This window comes from Hyperoodon ampullatus (genome assembly GCF_949752795.1).
Source record: "Hyperoodon ampullatus genome assembly, chromosome: 19".
NCBI lineage: Eukaryota > Metazoa > Chordata > Mammalia > Artiodactyla > Ziphiidae > Hyperoodon > Hyperoodon ampullatus.
This window is the reverse complement of record NC_136932.1, coordinates 30,440,481-30,458,722: the sequence shown is the minus strand read 5'-3', so window position 1 is coordinate 30,458,722 and position 18,242 is coordinate 30,440,481. Positions and strand designations below refer to the sequence as shown.

General features: G+C 55.4%; 2 protein-coding genes across 2 annotated transcripts; one reads left to right on the top strand and one right to left on the bottom strand.

Annotated features, from left to right (window-relative positions):
* The first annotated feature begins 1,376 nt into the window (after positions 1-1,376).
* DHRS7B (dehydrogenase/reductase 7B) lies at positions 1,377-13,906 on the top strand. The gene is made up of 6 exons (XM_079725699.1): positions 1,377-1,555; positions 6,175-6,284; positions 9,497-9,713; positions 10,122-10,214; positions 13,088-13,240; positions 13,426-13,906. Exons 1-6 carry the CDS (start codon positions 1,402-1,404, stop codon positions 13,629-13,631), a joined length of 933 nt encoding a protein of 310 aa, XP_079581825.1. The 5' UTR covers positions 1,377-1,401; the 3' UTR covers positions 13,632-13,906.
* A 1,114-nt stretch (positions 13,907-15,020) lies between these two features.
* Positions 15,021-16,899, bottom strand: TMEM11 (transmembrane protein 11; the record flags this gene model as incomplete). The annotated part of the gene is made up of 3 exons (XM_079725545.1): positions 15,021-15,949; positions 16,032-16,145; positions 16,810-16,899. 3 exons carry the CDS (start codon positions 16,897-16,899, stop codon positions 15,347-15,349), a joined length of 807 nt encoding a protein of 268 aa, XP_079581671.1. The 3' UTR covers positions 15,021-15,346.
* Between the last annotated feature and the right edge of the window lie 1,343 nt (positions 16,900-18,242).

Here is an 18,242-nt window from a genome sequence, read left to right as displayed (position 1 = left end):
CATCCACGTGTGGGTTTGGCACAGTGTAGGGTAAGAGGGAAATGTGTTCACTTAGCAGACAGTAGCCGGCGTCTTTCAGGAGTAGATTAAGTGGAGGTTGATAGGAAAGAGTCATTTTTGCAGATGTTCGTCCAAGGCTGTTAATTTTTTATAGTGATCAAGAATTTGGGTGTATTTGGAAAGGGAGGTGAAAAATTAAGCTAAATACTAAACTAGCTTAGTTGACAGTTCAAACCGGAGCAGAACCTTTTAACTTAGATCGGGACGGCCCCTCCCAAACCTGGACTTCAGAGTCAAAGCAGCTCAGGGCACAGGCGGATCCGTGCTGGGATGTGTGTGTTCTTGGCTTCACGGTATCCACACAGTGGGTGCTGTCTTGGGAAGGGAGCAGAGATATGCTTTTAAATATGCGGAGTTGAGGGCTTGGGGGGTGGGCGAGGGCTTTACTCGGTCACCGCGGTGTGATGAGTGATTGAAGGCTGCAGGCTTGTTCACAGAGCTGTGCGCTTACTTCCCAGCCCCTTCCTCCCCTGGAAGCTGACGTGCTTCTAACATCATAGTCTGGAGGGCCTGGGTGGGCATCTCAAGGCGGCTGTGTGGTGCTGCTCCCCCGTAGCTCCTCCTCAGCGTTCCTTTAACCCCGTGTCTGCCCTCTTGGCTGCTGCTCTGGGCCCAGGGCCGTGGAGGGTGGGAATGAGGAAGGGAAGGGCAGTTGTAGAAGGAACGGATGTTTCCTAAGCATGGACCCCGCATGGTAGCGCTCACCACGCTCCCGTGGGCTCCTGATTGGTCAGGCTGACGCAGCTCGCCAGGGGCACTTGGTGGGCACGGGCCACAGTGCAGCAGGGCCTCCACTCCACGGCCTGAGTCTGCGCCCACTTGGCAGAGGGCTGCTTGCCCTGCCATGAGTCCCCCAGGCATCCGGAGGCCTGTGGCCGTGGAGGAGCCTGTCCAGGGAGGAGTGTAAAGATCGATCGGTATGGCTCCTTTTTCCTTTTAAAAAAAGTTTTTAGAAAAACTTTTCTAGTTTCACAAATATCAGGAATTGAAAATGATACTGGGTGATATTAAGTTCCTTGAAACAGATTTCTGCAGGAGGCTTGGGGCCTCCTTGACGCCCCTCAGGAGCTGGTCCTCAGCCTGTCTGGGCGACGTGCGTCTGCGCCCTGCGGCCCGCTCGTGTCCGTGCGGAGAGGACACTGGTCCCACCATGCTGGACGGTCCACACGGGGCGCGGGCCTGGGGAGACACTGACAGACTCAGAGCTGAGGTCCGCACGAGAGATCTGGGGTCTGTGTCAGACTTGAGGGAGGAGGGTTGGTGAGTCCCTGGCGTCGTCCCACCTTGTCACTAATTTATCTGCTTTGTTCTTCCAGAAGGAGTCTGCTGAGGGCGAGGGTCATGGACTGCATCACCTCCACGGCTATCCTGCCCCTGCTGCTGGGCTGCGTGGGCGTCTTCGGCCTCTGCAAGCTGCTGCGGTGGCTGCGCACGGGCGCCTGCGTCCAGAACGCTGTGGTGGTCATCACCGGCGCCACGTCGGGCCTGGGCCGAGGTGGGTGGTGGGGCAGTGCCGGGCGGGGGGCAGCGGCGTGGGTGCAGACACGCGAGGCGGGCCGGCAGCTGGGCGGCAAGGGCGGCACTGCCCTTGGTCCAGATGGAGACGGAGAGCTTAAGCGCAGGGAGAGACGGCCCTGACCTTCAGCTCCGGGGCCGGAGGCGGAAGCCAGGGAGGGGGCCGCTTGTGCACGTGGGGCAGCCTCAGTGCCAGTCGGTGTGGAAACAGGCACTTGTATGTGGAGACTTTCAAAAATGGACACTAACTTAGGGCCAAACAAAACGTTCCTTTTCCTGAGTTCAGCGAGCATCCCAGGTTTACGGCTTTGGTGTAACCTCCAGCTTGCCGTCCCCTCATGGGGCCGTGCCTCCAGCCGTGCCCTGGCACCTTGGCAGGTGGGGACAGGAGCAGTGAGGCCTCAGCTGTTCCTCAGCCGGGTTCTCCAGTTGAGCTCAGATCTAACCTAGTGGCCACGTGGAGCTGCTGGGTCCCAGGTCCACCCCACGCGCCTGTGCCAACCGTGGCAGTGTACCAGGGCAGATGCGGGTGTATCAGCTTCCGCACATGCTCTGCACCACCCCCGCATGCCCCGCACGCTCACGCTCAGTTCCATGGAACGAGGCCGAGAGGCGCCCTGAGTTGGGGTACACCTAGCGCTCCTGCGTCTCCTGGCCGGTGAGAGTACAGCCAGTGTGGCCCAGGGCCACGTGCTGGCCCCTAGGCCAGGTGCTGGAACAGACGGATGTGAGGCAGGGTCCCTTCCCTCTGGGAGCCCGTGGTCTGTGCAGAGAGGAAGGACTTCTCTCCGTGTGTTGCCCTTTCAGGACGGGTGTTCCCAGCGGGCTGGCAGGGGAGGCACCTATGTGCGTGCTGGCTTGGGCTTATCTCCTGAGTCCTCACAGCTGATGCTCAGAGACGGTGTGACTTGCCCTGTGACTTGTAGGCAGGAGCGCGGAGCCAGGACTCAAGCCCTCGTCTTGTCTCCCTGGGGGAGGGGGCAGGGTGGCCGTGAGCAGTAGGGTCATGCAGGGGCTGCTGGCACTTGAGATCTGCGGGAACACAGAGGAACCGACGGGGAGTGGCGGCAGGCTGCCAGGGGACCTGGGCAGAGAGCGGGGAGCAGGGTCCGTGCGTGCACCAGCGTGGCGTTCAGGTGAGCTCTCGGGGTGACCCAGGGTCTGCCATCAGATCTCCAGGCCCCAAGCCATAGCCGGCCTCTGACCTTACTCAGCTGCTAAATATAGGGTGTCAGCAGCCGCTGCTCCACCACAGAGAGAAGCATTTTTTTTAACGTCCTTGAAGTGTGTCTGGGGTTGGCTGTGAGGGAAAGGCACACTGCGGCGCCGACGTGCACACGCGTGACGGAGGTGCTGTTCTCTCTCCATCCGCGCTTCCTCCTGTGACACCAGGGCCGGGAAGGGGATGGAAGACACAAAGCCCACTTGTCTGTGTGCGTCCGTGCTCTTTCCACCATCTCCTAGATTCCATCGGAGGGCCAGGAGGGCGTGTATCCCTCCCCCCTCTGGCTGTCTCAGTACAAACACCCCTCAGCGACCGCCCAGGAGGCGTGGGGAGGAGACCCTGGCCACCCTCATGGCTCTGCCCACCCTGTCGGCCTCCCTGGAGGCCTGGGTGGCGTGCTGAGTGTTCGGACAGCTCTCGTGTCTCTCCTGCCTTGTCTCCTGGCTTGTCCTTGTGGACTGGCAGGACACTGGGTGAAGGGACACGTCTCGGCCCCGAGGCCACGAGCCTATTGGACTTATAAGCCAGTAGTGCTGGTGGCCTGGGGACCGGCTGACAGCCCAAGATAAATGTATTCCTCTTTCTCCCCACCCTCTTGCCTCTATATCACCTTTTTTCAAGAAATGAAAATGGAATTTTCTCAGCCTGTTGGCATTTATGTCATTCTCTACACGAACTTTAATTTCCTCCCTTGGCTTTCCTTGGGAAGCAAAGCTTAAGCAGAACGCGGGTGACCAGTTTCCAGAGCTGTTCAGACACTTGTGTGTCCCCCACCTTGGATCTTGGTGGCACCTCACTGAATGTCCATCGTGGTGGCCAGGCCGGGACAAAATGGGGTGAGGAAGCCAGCAGGGCTTCGGGAGTGATAGGAAACGGGCCTCAGGAGTGCCTGCCCCCAGCCCCACCCCCAAGGAGGCTCTGCAGGGCAGGTGGGATGGGGGCCGTGACCCAAGCAGACCCTGGGGCCAGAGCGGGGGCTGTGGCTCCGTCTGGGTTTGTGCCCTTGGTCAGGGTGAGCTTCAGAGGAGACAACACCGCACGCCTGGAAGTGCACCGGTTTAGTTGACTTGAACCTCCTTCCAGAAAGCTCCATCTGGGTGAGGCTGGGAGGCGCCGGTCCCGGGATAGCAAGTGAAGGTGCAGGAGGCACCGCGTCTGGAAAGAAGGCTTTGCTGCCAGGGAGCCTCCTCCCTCCTTCCCTGAGGGACGCTGGCATTCTCACCGCTTCGCTTTCGCTTTCGAGGCGTGGGTGGGGGAAGGACCCCGCCTGGACCCCCGAGCCTCCTCCCTTCCTGGATCCCTGACCCTCTGGTGGGCTCTTGGGGCCGGCCTTGCCCTCCTAGCAGCCCGTGGCACCAAGACTCCGCTTGAGCACCCGGCCCCCGAGGCTCAGTCTGGGCCCTGGGGGTGGCCGCATGGTCAGCTGGGGCCGCGGGGGCCGCACACACCTGCTCTTGGGCACACCTGCTCTTGAGGGAGACCTCAAGAGCCTCTAGTGAGGACAGACTATGCCCCCTTAAGCCCCACGTTTCCATTCGCACTAACAGTCAGTCTTTAGAACATTTTAAGAAGGCAGCTTAGAAGCACGACGCAGCACTTGTGCAGTGCTTTCTCTCTTCGCGGTGCTGGCCTGGCCGCTGTAACCCGCTCAGTCCTAGCGCTGCTGACCTGCACCTACAGAAGAGGAAAGTGGGGACAAAGAGGTCGAAACTTCCCACATCACAGGGCCAGTCAGGGTTGGGAGTCTGAGTTGGACACAGGAAGTCTCGCTCGTGTCCGTCCTCTTGACCGCAGGGCTGTGCTGCTCTCCGTGGGCTGTGAGCCTCGGGGCACTAAGCACTCGGCTGTGTTTGGGGGCAGGGCGAGAGGACCTCGGCCCCTGCTTCCTCCCTCTCCCTGCCCCTCCTGTAGTGGCCTTGGGATTCACACGTGACCCTGGCTGGCCTAGTCCTAGTAATGCTGCCCCCACCAGGGCTGATCTGGTCCCTCCCAAGGATTTGGACACCAGAGCTTCGAGGGAACGGGCCAAGGGCACCCTTGTCTGGCCGGGGAGTGGTGTCCACGGGAACGCTGCACTGTCTGCAGCCCGCCCCCATCTGGTGGAGAGGCCAGGCTGGGAATGAAGTGGGGAAGGGACCTGCTAGCATTCAGAGAGTTTGATTCCTACTGTCCAGGACCCTGGGCCACCAGCACTCCTGTCCTTCCCATCTGAACCATTCAGCTCCTTCCCTTAATCCTTGAGCTACCCTGGAATCCTGATAAATCCTCTTATTGCTTTGCCCCGGGTGACTTGAGTCTCTTTTCCTTCCACCAAAGAATATTGACTAAGAGAGGTGCCCAGATAGTTCTGGACCCCCCCCACCATGGCCTTCGTCAGTTGTCACCTGGATGCTGTAGTGACTCAGAGGAACCCCCAGCAGGAGGGAACCTTTTAAAATGATGCCACCCTTGGACTTCCCTGGTGGCGCAGAATCCTCCTGCCGATGCAGGGGACACACGTTCAGGCCCTGGTCTGGGAAGATCCCACATGCTGCGGAGCAACTAACCCCAAGAGCCACAACTACTAGAGCCCATGCTCCACACCAAGAGAAGCCACCGCCATGAGAAGCCCGTGCACCGCAGTGAAGAGTAGCCCCTGCTCGCCACAACTACAGAAAGCCCGCGCGCAGCAACAAAGACCCAACGCAGCAAAAAAAAAAAAAAAAAATGATGCCACCCTTAATGCCGCCCTGCTGCGTGGGTGCTCGGCATGCTTTAGCTCTTTAACCTCCTCGCGAGGCTGTCAGCCTCCCCACGTTCTGTCCCCATTGCGTGTGTCCACGAGCCCTCGGGCCTGTGTACTCTCGGGAGGAAGAACCTGCGGGCTTCAGGCCTCGGGGGAGCCTCTCCGCCCCTTCTCACCAGAGTCCTGTGTCCCCCGTGCGTCCACAGAACCACAGAAGCAGCCCCGGCAGGTGTGTGCCTGCTGTGTTGAGGCAACGGCATCCCCGAGCTGGCGCCGCCTCCCCGTCGGGCACATCCCTTGCCTCACTGAGCTCCTCGCCATGAAAGTGGGGAGATACTGCTCGCAGGGTGGATCAGAGCTAAAGGTTATGCTGGAAAGTTCTGAGCCTGGTACCTAACAGCCTGTCCCCTAGCTGCTGCCTTCCTCCTGCCCGTGGACGTCTGTCACAGCCCCGGACGTTGGCTCCGCAGTGGTGACAGCAGAGCTCCCTGTGCCGGGTCCCTAACTGCCCCACGGACTTCCACAGCGGGCCGGTGCCGATGGCTGCGGAAGAAGTAGCCCTGTGGTCTGGGGCTGGGGAGCTGGGAGCTGAGCTGACGGTGAAGGCCTGGGCCTCCCCAGCTGCCACACTGCTTTCTTCTTCCTCTAGAATGTGCCAGAGTTTTCCATGCTGCCGGTGCTAAGCTGGTGCTCTGTGGCCGGAACGCCGAGGCCCTGGAGGAGCTCACCCGAGAACTTGCTGCTTCCCGGGCTACCGAGGTGAGCCCAGGGGTGGTTTTCGTGGGGAAGAGGGGCAGCCGCGGTCGGCCAGCTGGGCTCAAATCCACCACTTGCGCAGCGCCGCGAGTTTAGGGAGGGCGGCCCCTCTGAGTGCCTTCTTCCTCCCCCATGTCTCCGCTAATACCTATTCACCTCTTGGCGGTGGTAGCCGGGAGACTGGCGGTGACTTTTGACACTTTAAGTTAAGATGACATTTAACATTTCCTTTCCAGTTGAGGTGCCTTTTATCCTTTTTCTTGTCTAACTGCTCCGATCAGAACAACAAGCTATGCTGAATAGCTGCAGTGAAAGCAGACATCCTTGTCTTGTTCTGGAGCACAGAGGAACACTTTCAGTCTTACACCACTGGACATGATGTTAGTTGTAAGTTTTTCATAAATACCTTGGGGAATTTCCCCCCTGTTCCTAGTTTTCTGAGAGTTTTTATCATGAAAGGGTGTTGGGTTATGTCAGATCTCTTTTCTGCGTCAATTGAGATGCTTATGTGGTCCTTCCCCCTTCGTTCTGTTAATGTGGTGGGTTATACTGATTGATTTCCTTACGGTAAACTACCCTTGCATTTGCTAGGATAAATTTAGCCTGTTCATGATGAATAATCCTTTTAATATGCTGTTGAATTTGATTTGTTAGTATTCTGTTGATTTTAGCATTGGTACTCATAAAGGATTTTGGTCTGTAATTTTCTTGTGGTGTCTTTATCTGGCCTTGGTATCAGAGTAATGCTGGCCTCACAGAATGAATCAGTAAGTGTTCTCTCCTCTTTGGGTTTTTTTTGTTTTCTAAATATTTATTTATTTATTTGGCTGCGCCAGATCTTAGTTGCGTAATGCGGGATCTTTTGTTGCATTGCGCGGGCTCCAGAGCGTGCAGGCTTAGTTGCTCTGTGGCATGTGGGATCTTAGTTCCCTGACTAGGGATCAGACCCGCATCCCCTGCACTGGAAGGCGGATTCTTAACCACTGCACCACCAGGGAAGTCCCTCCTCTTCAGTTTTTTGGAAGAGTATAAGTATTGGTGTTAATTCTTCTTTAAAATTTGATAAAATTCACCAGTGAATTTGGTTCAGGATATTTTCTGTTGGGAGGTTTTAGGTTACTGATTCAATTTCTACCTGTCACATGTCTGCTGAGATTTTCTGTTTCTTCTTGACTCAGTTTAGGTAATTTGTGTGTTTCCAGGAATTTGTCCATTTCTTCTAGGTTATCTAATTTGTTGGCATACAGTTGTTCATAGTCTTCTTTTATAATCTTTTTTATCTATGTAAGGTCCCACTTTCAGTTCTAATTTTAGTTATTTGCATCTTTTCTTTTTTCTTTGGTCTAGCTAATGGTTTCTCAATTTTGTTGATCTTTTCAGAACACCAACTTGTGATTTCATTCATTTTCTTTGTTTTCTATTCTCTCTATATATATGTTTGTTTTTAAATATTTTATTTATTTATTTATTTGGCTGTGCCGAGTCTTTAGTTGAGGCACTCGGGATCTTTATTGCCGTGTGTGGAATCTTTAGTTGCAGCATGTGGGATCTAGTTCCCTGACCAGGGATCGAACCTGGGCCCCCTGCATTGGGAGTGTGGAGTCTTAACCACTGGACCACCAGGGAAGTCCCCTGTATTTTGTTTATCTTCTTTCTAATCTGCTTTCCCTCCTCTGCTAGCTGAGTTTAGTTTGCTCTATTTCCCTAAGATGCAAAGATATGTTAAAGATATGTTATTGATTTGAGTTTTTTTCCACCCACCCCGCCCCCGGCCATACTGCATGGCATGTGGGATCTTAGCTCCCCAACTAGGGATCGAACCTGCACCCCCTGCACTGGAGGCACAGTCTTAACCACTGTACTGCCAGGGAAATCCCCTTCTTTTTTAATGTAGTCATTTATAGTTATAAGTTTCCCTCTTAGCATAGCCTTCACTGCATCCTGTAAGTTTTGGTATGTTATGTTTCCATTTTCATTTTGTTCTAAATATTCTCTAATGTCCCTTGTGATTTCTTTTTTGAGTCAGTGGTTGTTTAATGTCCCCTTGTCTCCAGTTTGCATGGTGTTATTGGTTTCTAGCTTCATCACTCTGTGGTTGCAGAAGATAATTTTTATGATGTTTATCTTTTAAAATCTGTTGAGACTTGTTTGCGACCTAACATGTGGTCTGTCCTGGAGAATGTTCCATGTGTGCTTGTGAAGAGTATGTATTACACTGTTGATGGGTGGAGCGTTCTAAATATGACTGTTAGGTCCAATTTGTTTATAGTGTTGTTCAGGTCATCTATTTCCTAATTGATTTGTCTGGTTGTTCTATCCATTATTGAAAGTGGGGTATTGAAATATCAAAATATTATTGTAGAACTGTCTGTTTCTCCCTTCAATTCTGTTGATTTTTGCTTCCTATATTTTGAGGGTCTGTTATTAGGTACATAAGTGTTTATAACTGTTATACCTTCTTGTTGTAATGTACCTTTTAACATTGTTATATAATGTCCTTCTTTGTCTCTTGTAACCTTTTTTGATTTAAAGTATTTTTTTGTCTGATATTAGTTTAGGCACCCTAGCTCTCTATTTGGTTACTATTTAAATAGACTATCTCTTTTCATCCTTTTCCTGTCAACATGTCTTTGGATCTAAAGTTAGTCTCTTAAAGACAGCATATAGGGGGCTTCCCTGGTGGCGCAGTGGTTGAGAGTCCGCCTGCCGATGCAGGGGACACGGGTTCGTGCCCCAGTCTGGGAGGATCCCACATGCCACGGAGCGGCTGGGCCCATGGGCCATGGCCGCTGAGCCTGCGCGTCCAGAGCCTGTGCTCTGCAACGGGAGAGGCCACAGCGGTGAGAGGCCCACGTACCGCAAAAAGAAAAAAAAAAAAACGTTTTGTGAATGAAGAATGAAACTGATTTGGCCTGAGAAGGATAGCAGCTCTGTAACGTAGGACAGTGCAGCGCCAGGCTGGCACAGGGCGGCAAGGGGAGCCATGCTTCCATCATACGTGACCCCTGCCCCATGGCATTTACAGTCAGTTAAGGAGAAAGGCTGCCCAAGTCAGGTATGAGCAGGGTTGGCAGGCTCCTCCAGGTCACATCCTTCAGAGAAGTGTTGTGACCTGTCCCTTCACGGCCAGGCCCTCCCAGCACCGAGAAGCAGGGCCTGTGGCTCCCATGCCCGTTGCTCTGAAGCTACGTTTGGCTTCTGTCATTCTTGCCCAGGTGCAGACTCACAAGCCTTGCACGGTGACCTTCGACCTCACAGACCCTGGGGCCATAGTGGGGGCTGCCGCGGAGATCCTGCAGTGCTTTGGCTATGTGGATGTGCTCATCAACAACGCTGGGGTCAGCTACCGCGGCACCATTGTGGATACCAGCCTGGACGTGGACAAGAGAGTCATGGAGACAAACTACTTTGGTCCAGTTGCTCTGACGAAAGGTAACGGTTGTGGGTGAAAAGGAAGATGAGCACAGGCACGTCGGCATTCTTTGTATTTCCCTTGGTTCCTTCTTCCTAGACCTGGCCTGTCCCATCCGTTTGACCCTGGAGTCAGTAGTGTCCTTACATCCTGGGTGTTGGCTTTTCTGGGCTTTTATTTGCATTTTCTTCCACTGCTTTATGGTCTTACATCGAGATGTTCTCCTCAGCAACAGCCTCATCTGCACAGTGATGTCTTTCCACTGTCTGCACACCTACAGAGTGGGGCATTCTGACGTCCAGCCACGGTTCTCACTCCAGGGAGAGGCCCTCCCTCCCCTCCTGGGCGCAGGGGCTAAGAGTTCCAGTAAACAGTCCCCCCCACGACTCTCAGCATGAGCTGCAGCAACCTCTGCCCTCTCCCCACAGCGCTCCTGCCCTCTATGATCAGAAGGCGCAAGGGCCACATTGTCGCCATCAGCAGTATCCAGGGCAAAATCAGCGTTCCTTTCCGATCTGCATGTGAGTACTTCCTTCTCCTCCCCACGTTTCCTTTATTGTTTTCTCCCTGTTATAAAAACAACACGTTTACTGTCCAGAACTCAGACGTTAGAGAAGCACTCAGCACAGAACGTGCAGGGGCGTCATCAGCGTGTGCTCCTGAGCAGAGGCCTGAGCTCAGCCCCAGCTCTGCTCCTCGTGCCACGTGCGACCTTGTGCCGTGGCCCCCGTGCTGTGCCTCCCGAGTGTCGGCCCACAGGTGCTGCCCCGCCACCACTTAACCACATGTGCCTCCAGAATTCTTCTACATGGGATCAAATGTGCAAAACTGGGGTTTTGTGGTTCGCTTATTCCATTTGGCAGTGTATCTTTCTGCATCAGCACATATGGGTTTACCTAGTTCCTTTAAGTGGATATGCAGTCATTAATCGAATGGATGTGGCATAATTTCCTTAGTAGTTTTCGTGACACATGAGGATTTGCGTCCCTTCAGTTGGTGACTGGTAGCAGTGATGTGCTGTGCACAGCATCCTTCAGTATTTTTATCTCTGGGCGCTCATGGGAGCGTTTCAGTAAGATTAGTTCTGAAAAGTGGACATAGGACCAAAAAATTAACGCTGCCAGCTTGACTTCAGTTCCGACTCTCACTCCCTGCATGAATGGCTACGCCAGAATGTTGAGACTGCGCCATCACAAGCACCAGCAAGCTTATTCTACTTTTGTTAAAGATCTGAAAGATGATTTCACAAACTGTCCTGGGAACTGCATTCTTTGCTCCACCGTCTGCAAGGAAATGCTCAGCTGTAATAGTCTCCCCCTCTCCAGATGCTCAACGTAGCCACGGGAAGGGAGGGGAGGGGCGAAGCCGCCTCCACACCGTGAAAGCACAGCCACGCACACCCAGCTGGACAACTGGGAACCACCTGTCAGCCCGAACGCAGCGCAGCCATCCTTCTGGTGCTGGCTGTGTGGCTGGGTCAGCTGTGGGACTCGTCTGAGCCCACACTGCCCCCTCATGTCATCCGACAGTCTCCATGGCCGTGCTCAAGACAACGTGAGACACCCGCCGTATCCGTGCTTGTTTCTGGGGCGGTTATTTCCCTTTGCCAGTTCTCTGTCTCACTTCGCTGGAACAGGACAGCCTCCTGAGGAATAGATATGCAGGCATCACATGTGACAGAGCAGATGAGGCAATAATAGGGAAAAGGATATGCAGGGTAAAGGAGTTCTTTGCAAAGTGTTCCTGTACTGAATTATTTCCAAACTTCACTTGGATTTAGTGCCACTGAGTTTTGTCCTCCCCTTGGCTGTGACTGCGTAGGTCACACTTGGTTGTTCTGGGTGCTTTATAACCACCAGGCCAGACAAGGCGGCGCCTCCTGGGCACGTCGGCCAACCCAACGGGCAGCAGTCTCCCCACTCGTGAAGTGTGGGTGGCTTCGTGTACCTCTCGGGGCTGCTGTGAGGCCGAGTGGGAGGATCCAGGATGTGTGTAGAGCACGTGGAGCCCTGGGGACCACAGTCACGGCGTTTAGGTTAGCACAGCCTGGCCGAGGACCTACATACAGCCCAAGAGCCGTGGAGACCGGAGGTCAGGGAGGCCCCCAGGTGGCTCAATCCTCTCGGGCCTTGGCCTGGGCCGTGCCTCTGGAATCATGGCTGGTAGGAGCGTGTCTCGAGCCACCCACCCGCAGAGCGTTCGTTTGGCCAGGCCGCTCCTCCAGAGTCTCTGCAGAGTCTGGACGCTGCTGGGCTGCTCACAGGACCTACAGTTAAGTGGCTGATGGATGCCCTTTCCTCAGGCTCGAACGTGTGGACTCCAAATCTGGAAACCGTCAGTGGAGATGCCGTTTCCCAGGAGTGCCATCGTAGGGTTCCTCTGTCCCCTCAGAGCACCTGACGCCGTGCAGAGAGGCTGTTGCTGGGGAGCGGAGGGGGCCCGGACAGCTCTTCCACATGAAAGGCCATCCTGTGGAAGCTGTCAGACAAAAGACGTGAGAAGGCCAGCTGTGGGGTTGTACACACGCTCCTGCACGTGCAGGGAGCCTCCCTGGACGCACTGTTGCAGTGTGGCCTGTGACCACGAGGGGCACGGCAGCCGCCCCGTCTGTCCCCCGCTGGAGAGAGCTACGTGCAGGAATGACACGGAAACAGGCACAGCGTGAGGCCATGTCCGCACAAATAGGACTCCTGTGTCGCACCCCGTGTAGGTACCTGGTTGATGTGAGAAATGAATGCTGAGAAACCGGCAGCTTGGCTCCCTCTGGGGAACTGTACTGGAAGGCACGAGGAAGACTTTCACTTGGTTACTTTATTTCCTCCTGAACTATTTGAATATTTTACCCAGTAGGCATTGTTTTTTTTTAAAAAAACTTTTTTTTTTTTTTTTTTTTTTTTGTGGTATGCGGGCCTCTCACTGTTGTGGCCTCTCCCGTTGCGGAGCACAGGCTCCGGATGCGCAGGCTCAGCAGCCATGGCTCACGGGCCCAGCCGCTCCGCGGCATATGGGATCCTCCCAGACCGGGGCACGAACCCGTATCCCCTGCATCGGCAGGCGGACTCTCAACCACTGCGCCACCAGGGAGGCCCTAAAAAAACTTTTAATTTAGATTAATTTCACACTTAAACCTTGCAGGAACAGTACAAAGAACACCCGTGCACCCTTCCTACACATTCCCAGTGGTTCACATTTGACCATGTGCGCTGTGTCATGTTGTGTGTGAGCGTACCTGTATGTCAGTGTATCGTGTACAGTGTTTTCCCTGAACCACACGAGAGCAGGAGACCTGACACCCCCGCGCCTGTCCAGGGCCCAGACTGGGCGCCTCTGACTCAGGGAACGAATGCGTCCCCACCCCTCACTCACCTGCCTCTCTGGCCACCGACCTTTGCAGACGCGGCCTCCAAACACGCGACCCAGGCCTTCTTCGACTGTCTGCGGGCCGAGGTGGAGCAGCATGACATCGAGGTGACCGTCGTCAGCCCCGGATACATCCACACCAACCTCTCCCTCAACGCTGTCACGGCCGACGGGTCCAAGTACGGAGGTTAGGCCCTGGTGTTGCTTTTCTTCTATGCAAAGCCACCTGATGATTCTGTGATCGTTTTCATGTTCTTTCAGAAAATAAGTTTAAAACTAAACCACTTGACACGTGGGCGTTGGTCGTATATACTGACGACTGACCTCACTCGGCATGAACCCGAGCTCAGTGAGTCTCTCGTTTCATTTCAGTGATGGACGAGACCACGGCCCAGGGCCGAAACCCCTCGCAGGTGGCCCGAGATGTGCTGGCTGCCGTGGGGAAGAAAAAGAAGGATGTGGTCCTGGCCGATGTGGCGCCTTCCCTGGCTGTTTACCTGCGGACTCTGGCTCCCAGGCTCTTCTTCAGCCTCATGGCCTCCCGGGCCAGGAAGGAGCGGAAACCCAAGCATTGCTAGTGCCTGTCCGGGCAGGTGGCGCGGCAGCACCGCTGCTCCACAGGGACAGGTGTGTTTGCGTGGACTGTACTGGATTCTTGCCTCATGGGGAGGAGGGGGAGGGAGTCACGCCTCTCCCGCAGACCGCCAGCCTGTCCTGCTGGAGGAGGACAGGCTTCCTCCGGGGGGAGGGGTAAAATGCAGCTGGATCTAAACTCTGGGACGTGAAGTAAAGGGTTGAGCTGTGGAGCTGTGATCCCTGAGGGCAGGCAGAACCACACCTCCTTTGAATTTGGGTCTTGAGATCAGAGGACATCCTGTCATCTGACCCAGTTCTCGTATTTGACTCACCTAGCGCTGGGGGCAGAGCCCATCCCTGGGGCTCGGGGAGAAGGCTGCTGCCGCCTTAACACTGTTCACAGGGTCCCCCAGCATCTTGTTTAGCGTGGCCAACAATCAGCATGTGACTGGCTTCTCGACGTGTCCCATCGTTCAGTGTGCTGGAGCCGCCCATCCACACCTGGCTTGTTTCTGGTGACAGCTTCTGCTCAGCTGCCCCAAGGTGGCCACAGCTTGTCCGTCTCCAGCTGCCTCACCCATGAATCTGATCTGCAGGCACATCACAGGCTCCCTTTCCAAATCTGGCCTGTTTATTACAGAAACACCTCCCAGTCCCACCCAACAGGCTCGGGAGGGTGGTGGGCACTGCACGGTCAAGACAGGTCTGTTTAGGATCACTGCCAGTTTACCCTTGTTCCAGACCATTTGCCACCCAGCACCCAACTGAGGGACCAGCATTTCCAGGCCCCTTGGAATTAAGTCAAAGTTTCTCACTCTTCTAAAATCTCTGGCTCTCCCCCTATGAACAGATGGCCCCATCACCCCCATACACCCTTTTGACACCTTCCCTGCACCCCTTGTTACTCTTTGGTGTCTGATCTTCCTGAGGGATCCTTTAAAACTACGTGAACATCAGTCTGGTTGCTGCTTAGAAAAGTGCCCTTTAGGGATGACCGAGCAGAGCCTCGGGCCAGCATGGCCCCCTTTTCTGTGGAACACGAAGGGGGCAGCAGGTTGAACTCAGGACACATCAGGACAGCTTCGGTGCTTTAAAAAAAAATACAGATGTTAGTTTGTGTTCTCCTAAATCAGAATCTGGACAAGAGGTCCCAGGCCCCAGCTCGCCAGGTGAGCCCAATGGAGACCCAGTGACTGCCAGGCCTCGCCACCTACCTGTCCTGCCACACCTCTGAGCGGCACTGAGCTGCGCTGCCTTGGACCAAGGCCAAGGTGAGCGAGGTGTGACGCCGCTCTGGGAGGGGCTGGGCCTGTTTGCGCTACAGGTGGTGCCCCTCCTGCCGCCTGCATGCTCCCACCAGGACCATCACGGACAGAGCAGACACCTGGAGATGAAATTCTTATAATTTTAATGGTCAATAGCTTCTGGTTGGCTCTGGATGGTACAGCTAAACAACATACTTAACGACCCCCCAAGCGCGTTCATATCCCCTCAGTAGCGTTGCTTCCATCACATCCTGCTGCCTGGTCAGCCTTCCACAGCCTCAGGCCCCCGTGGGTTATGGGAATCCACATCTTAGTGTGATGAGCTGAAAAAACCCGTGGTACACTTGTGATCTGTTATTTCTTTAAAATAACAAACGTGCAGCCAGATGCCTTCCCGGGCTCCATTCTGCCACCTCGCTGCCGGGCTGCCTGCTCCCCTTACTCTGCCCCGATCATACAGCGCAGAGCTCGTAAATCTTCTTTACACAGTACACCAGGGCCGCCAGTGCTATCGTGTTGTGCAGTCTCTTTCTGTGCAAGTCGTCCTTCCGGACCAGCACCACCGGGGTGGAGGAGGTGAGTGTGTGCAGGGGCAGTCGGGACAGTTTGTAGGCGTCGTACTCCACCTGGTATTTGCAGCAGGGGTCGAACTGCCAGGAGATGCCGTAGAGGGTGCAGCAGGCCAGGCTCAGCACACCCGCAGGCAGGGAGATATAGTGGGAGTAATCCAGGGGCAGCGCCAGCGGGGTGAAGAGGCAGGCAGTACCCGCCAGCACGGTGGTCTTGTGCAGGCAGTTGCCCACAGTGATCCAGCGGGCTGTCTCGTCACCGATGCGGGTGGGCTCGATCACGATGTACTTGTACTGGGCTTCCAGGGCCTGCTCCAGCTCGTACTCAAACTGGTCTTGGGCATTCTCCCCGTTGTAGATCTCATGCACGATGTAACAGTCTGTGGCCGCCAGGCTCACCCTTAGGAGGAAGGGGTGGGGAAAAGAAGAGCTGGTTGGAGGCAGCTGCTCTGTGGAGGTGCCGTCCCCAGAGTGGGGGCCCCCGCCCTGCGCACACCAGGCGGCCGCCGGGAGCGGGGCTCAGAGCTGCCTGGTCAGCGGCTGCACGAGGGGCCGCACGCATAGGTACCAGGGAAGGCTTGTGAAGCGAGGTCACCCCAGAACCTCCAGGCTCGGCATTTCCTTCCAAGAGGAAAGCTGTTATGCATTCAAGGCAGCGGAGACCGGACTGCTGGGCAAACTCCTGGGAGGAAAGAGATGCAAGGCAGAGCCGGCCACTGGTGCCCCTCCTTTTGTGCTCCCAGGGGGATTTTTTTGGGGGCCGTGCTGCATGGCATGTGGGATCTTAGCTCCCCAACCAGGCATCGAACCCGCGCCCCCTGCATCTGAAGCGTGGAGTCTTAGCCACTGCACCGCCAAGTCCCCCTCCCCATTTGGTTTTAACTCAGAAAGGAGACAGGCTCCCAGGCAGGACCCAGCACCTTACAAGGCACCTTAGCAGACAAGCAAAGCTAAGAGGCAGGGCCTCACTCCGGCGGGAGCAGCTCTGGCGCAAAGATTCCCTTTGTGTTCTCAAGTTCATCAGCCAAGACAGGCACAGGGAGAGAAGCACGGGAAAAGGGAGGGTCTGTGCCACCCGGCTGACTGTCAGAGTGAGGCCAGGGGACGATGCCTCCCTGTCGGCGTCCAAGGTGAGCTTTCTGGCCACAGAGTCCCTCTGGAATGCTCAGAGCAAGGCGCGGGTGTCAAGGCCGGGATTAGAGAACGTTCTTGCCCAAACCCTAACCTGAGTGCAGTGACAAAACAGGCCCAACAAGGAAGCACCAGTTGAAGCCCCAGCGTCCAAACAGACTGCTCCATCTCGGGGACACGTCGGTGAGCAGACCCCACCCTCACCTGGCGCTCACCCAGGCCTTCCTGTCTGCCCCGGCCTCACGCTGGCGCCCACCCCAGGGGCGGGCTCCTGGTTCCTCCCACAGCGTGCTGGGCGAGCCCATCTCCACAGGTTGGTGGCTGTGCCTACAAGTCCCTCCAGGCTGCTGGCTCTGGCCTGATGGCACGGGAGCAACTATCAGTGGACACGGGCAGTCGGCACTGCACAGCTGAGGGTGTGTGGATGGGGCGCTCACCCACCAAGGCTGCCTGGAGCCCCAAGTCTTACGGTGGGCCGGTCACCCCACTCCTGTCCGTCACCGTCAACCAGTGACCAGCCTTCCACAGCGCGGAGAACCCTCCCCGGCGCCTTCCAGCACAGCAGGCTCAGGAGCCAGCCAGCCCAGCGGGCACACTGCCCTGGGCTCACCACCAGTTCTGCTTTAGAGGCCAAACCTGCTTTACCTGCTCAGGAAAGGATGGACTATGACGCACACACAAGCAGATTTCCAGGACTCCAGTGTGCAGGGAAGGGAAGCAGCACAAGGTCCAAAACACCCAGACCCACCAGGAGGCGCCCCCTTTGTCAGAGGACCCACCCTGCGGTCAGCACGCACCCACAGCCCCCCCTGCGGGGGGGGGGCTGGGGAACCCTCTGCCCTGCAAATGTAGTTTCAAAGGCTGCCTGGACCACCAGATTCAGTCCTGCAGTTGACAGGGACTGTTGCTTCTCAAGCCAGGTGGCCGAGGACTCAAAAGTGAGCCATGGCCACCACTGCCCAGCTACCCCAGCGCCCACTGCATGTGGCCTGCTTTGTTTCTGGGTCAAAAGTAACCCAATTAAGGAAAGAACCCAGTCAGAAGTTTGCCTTGAACCATCTCAGAGCACCACCAGCCAACCCCCAACTTGAACCCTGTACACAAAAGCAGATGAAAAAAACCCAACAACTGATAGCTAATTGGGATCCTTTGAGTCCTGGGCTTCCTAAGCGATTATATTTTTGCATTTTGTTGCAGGTGTGAAGTGACCAGCAAGAGAGCATAGTAAAAAGGGTTCACGCTGAAAAATAAAACTGAGAGCGCACCGATAATGGAAAAGTCTTTAAAGTGAAAAAGTCAAGTACAGTACAGTGTTTGTAGCCTGTGATCTTCAGTGCCTTTCTGAGAAAGTGTACATTTGCTTTTAGATGCACAGACGTTTCTGGGCTGATATACAAAGACCCAAAAGTTACAACTGTCTCTGAGGAGGGGAATGGAGGGGCTCCAGAAAGAAAAGGGGCTCCTTCTTACCAAATGACTTTAGAACCCTTTGAATTTGGAAGGTTCCATGGAGCTTACAGGAAGGAACTGGCCTGCACAGAAGACCACAGCCTGCCGGGCCACAGGGGCTGCTGCAGGCGCTGCCTTGGGTCAGGGTCACGGGCTCTCCCTGGGGGCTTGTGAACCTGCCTCCAGCTGGGGTCAGTCT

What these genes read in the sequence shown, in the direction of transcription:
- DHRS7B (XM_079725699.1), top strand. Translation starts at nt 1,402, where the DNA reads ATGGACTGCATCACCTCCACGGCTATCCTGCCCCTGCTGCTGGGCTGC. An exon ending in CTGCTTCCCGGGCTACCGAG is followed by an intron (nt 6,285 to 9,496) that starts GTGAGCCCAGGG and finishes ATTCTTGCCCAG; the next exon opens with GTGCAGACTCACAAGCCTTG. An exon ending in CGACGGGTCCAAGTACGGAG is followed by an intron (nt 13,241 to 13,425) that starts GTTAGGCCCTGG and finishes GTTTCATTTCAG; the next exon opens with TGATGGACGAGACCACGGCC.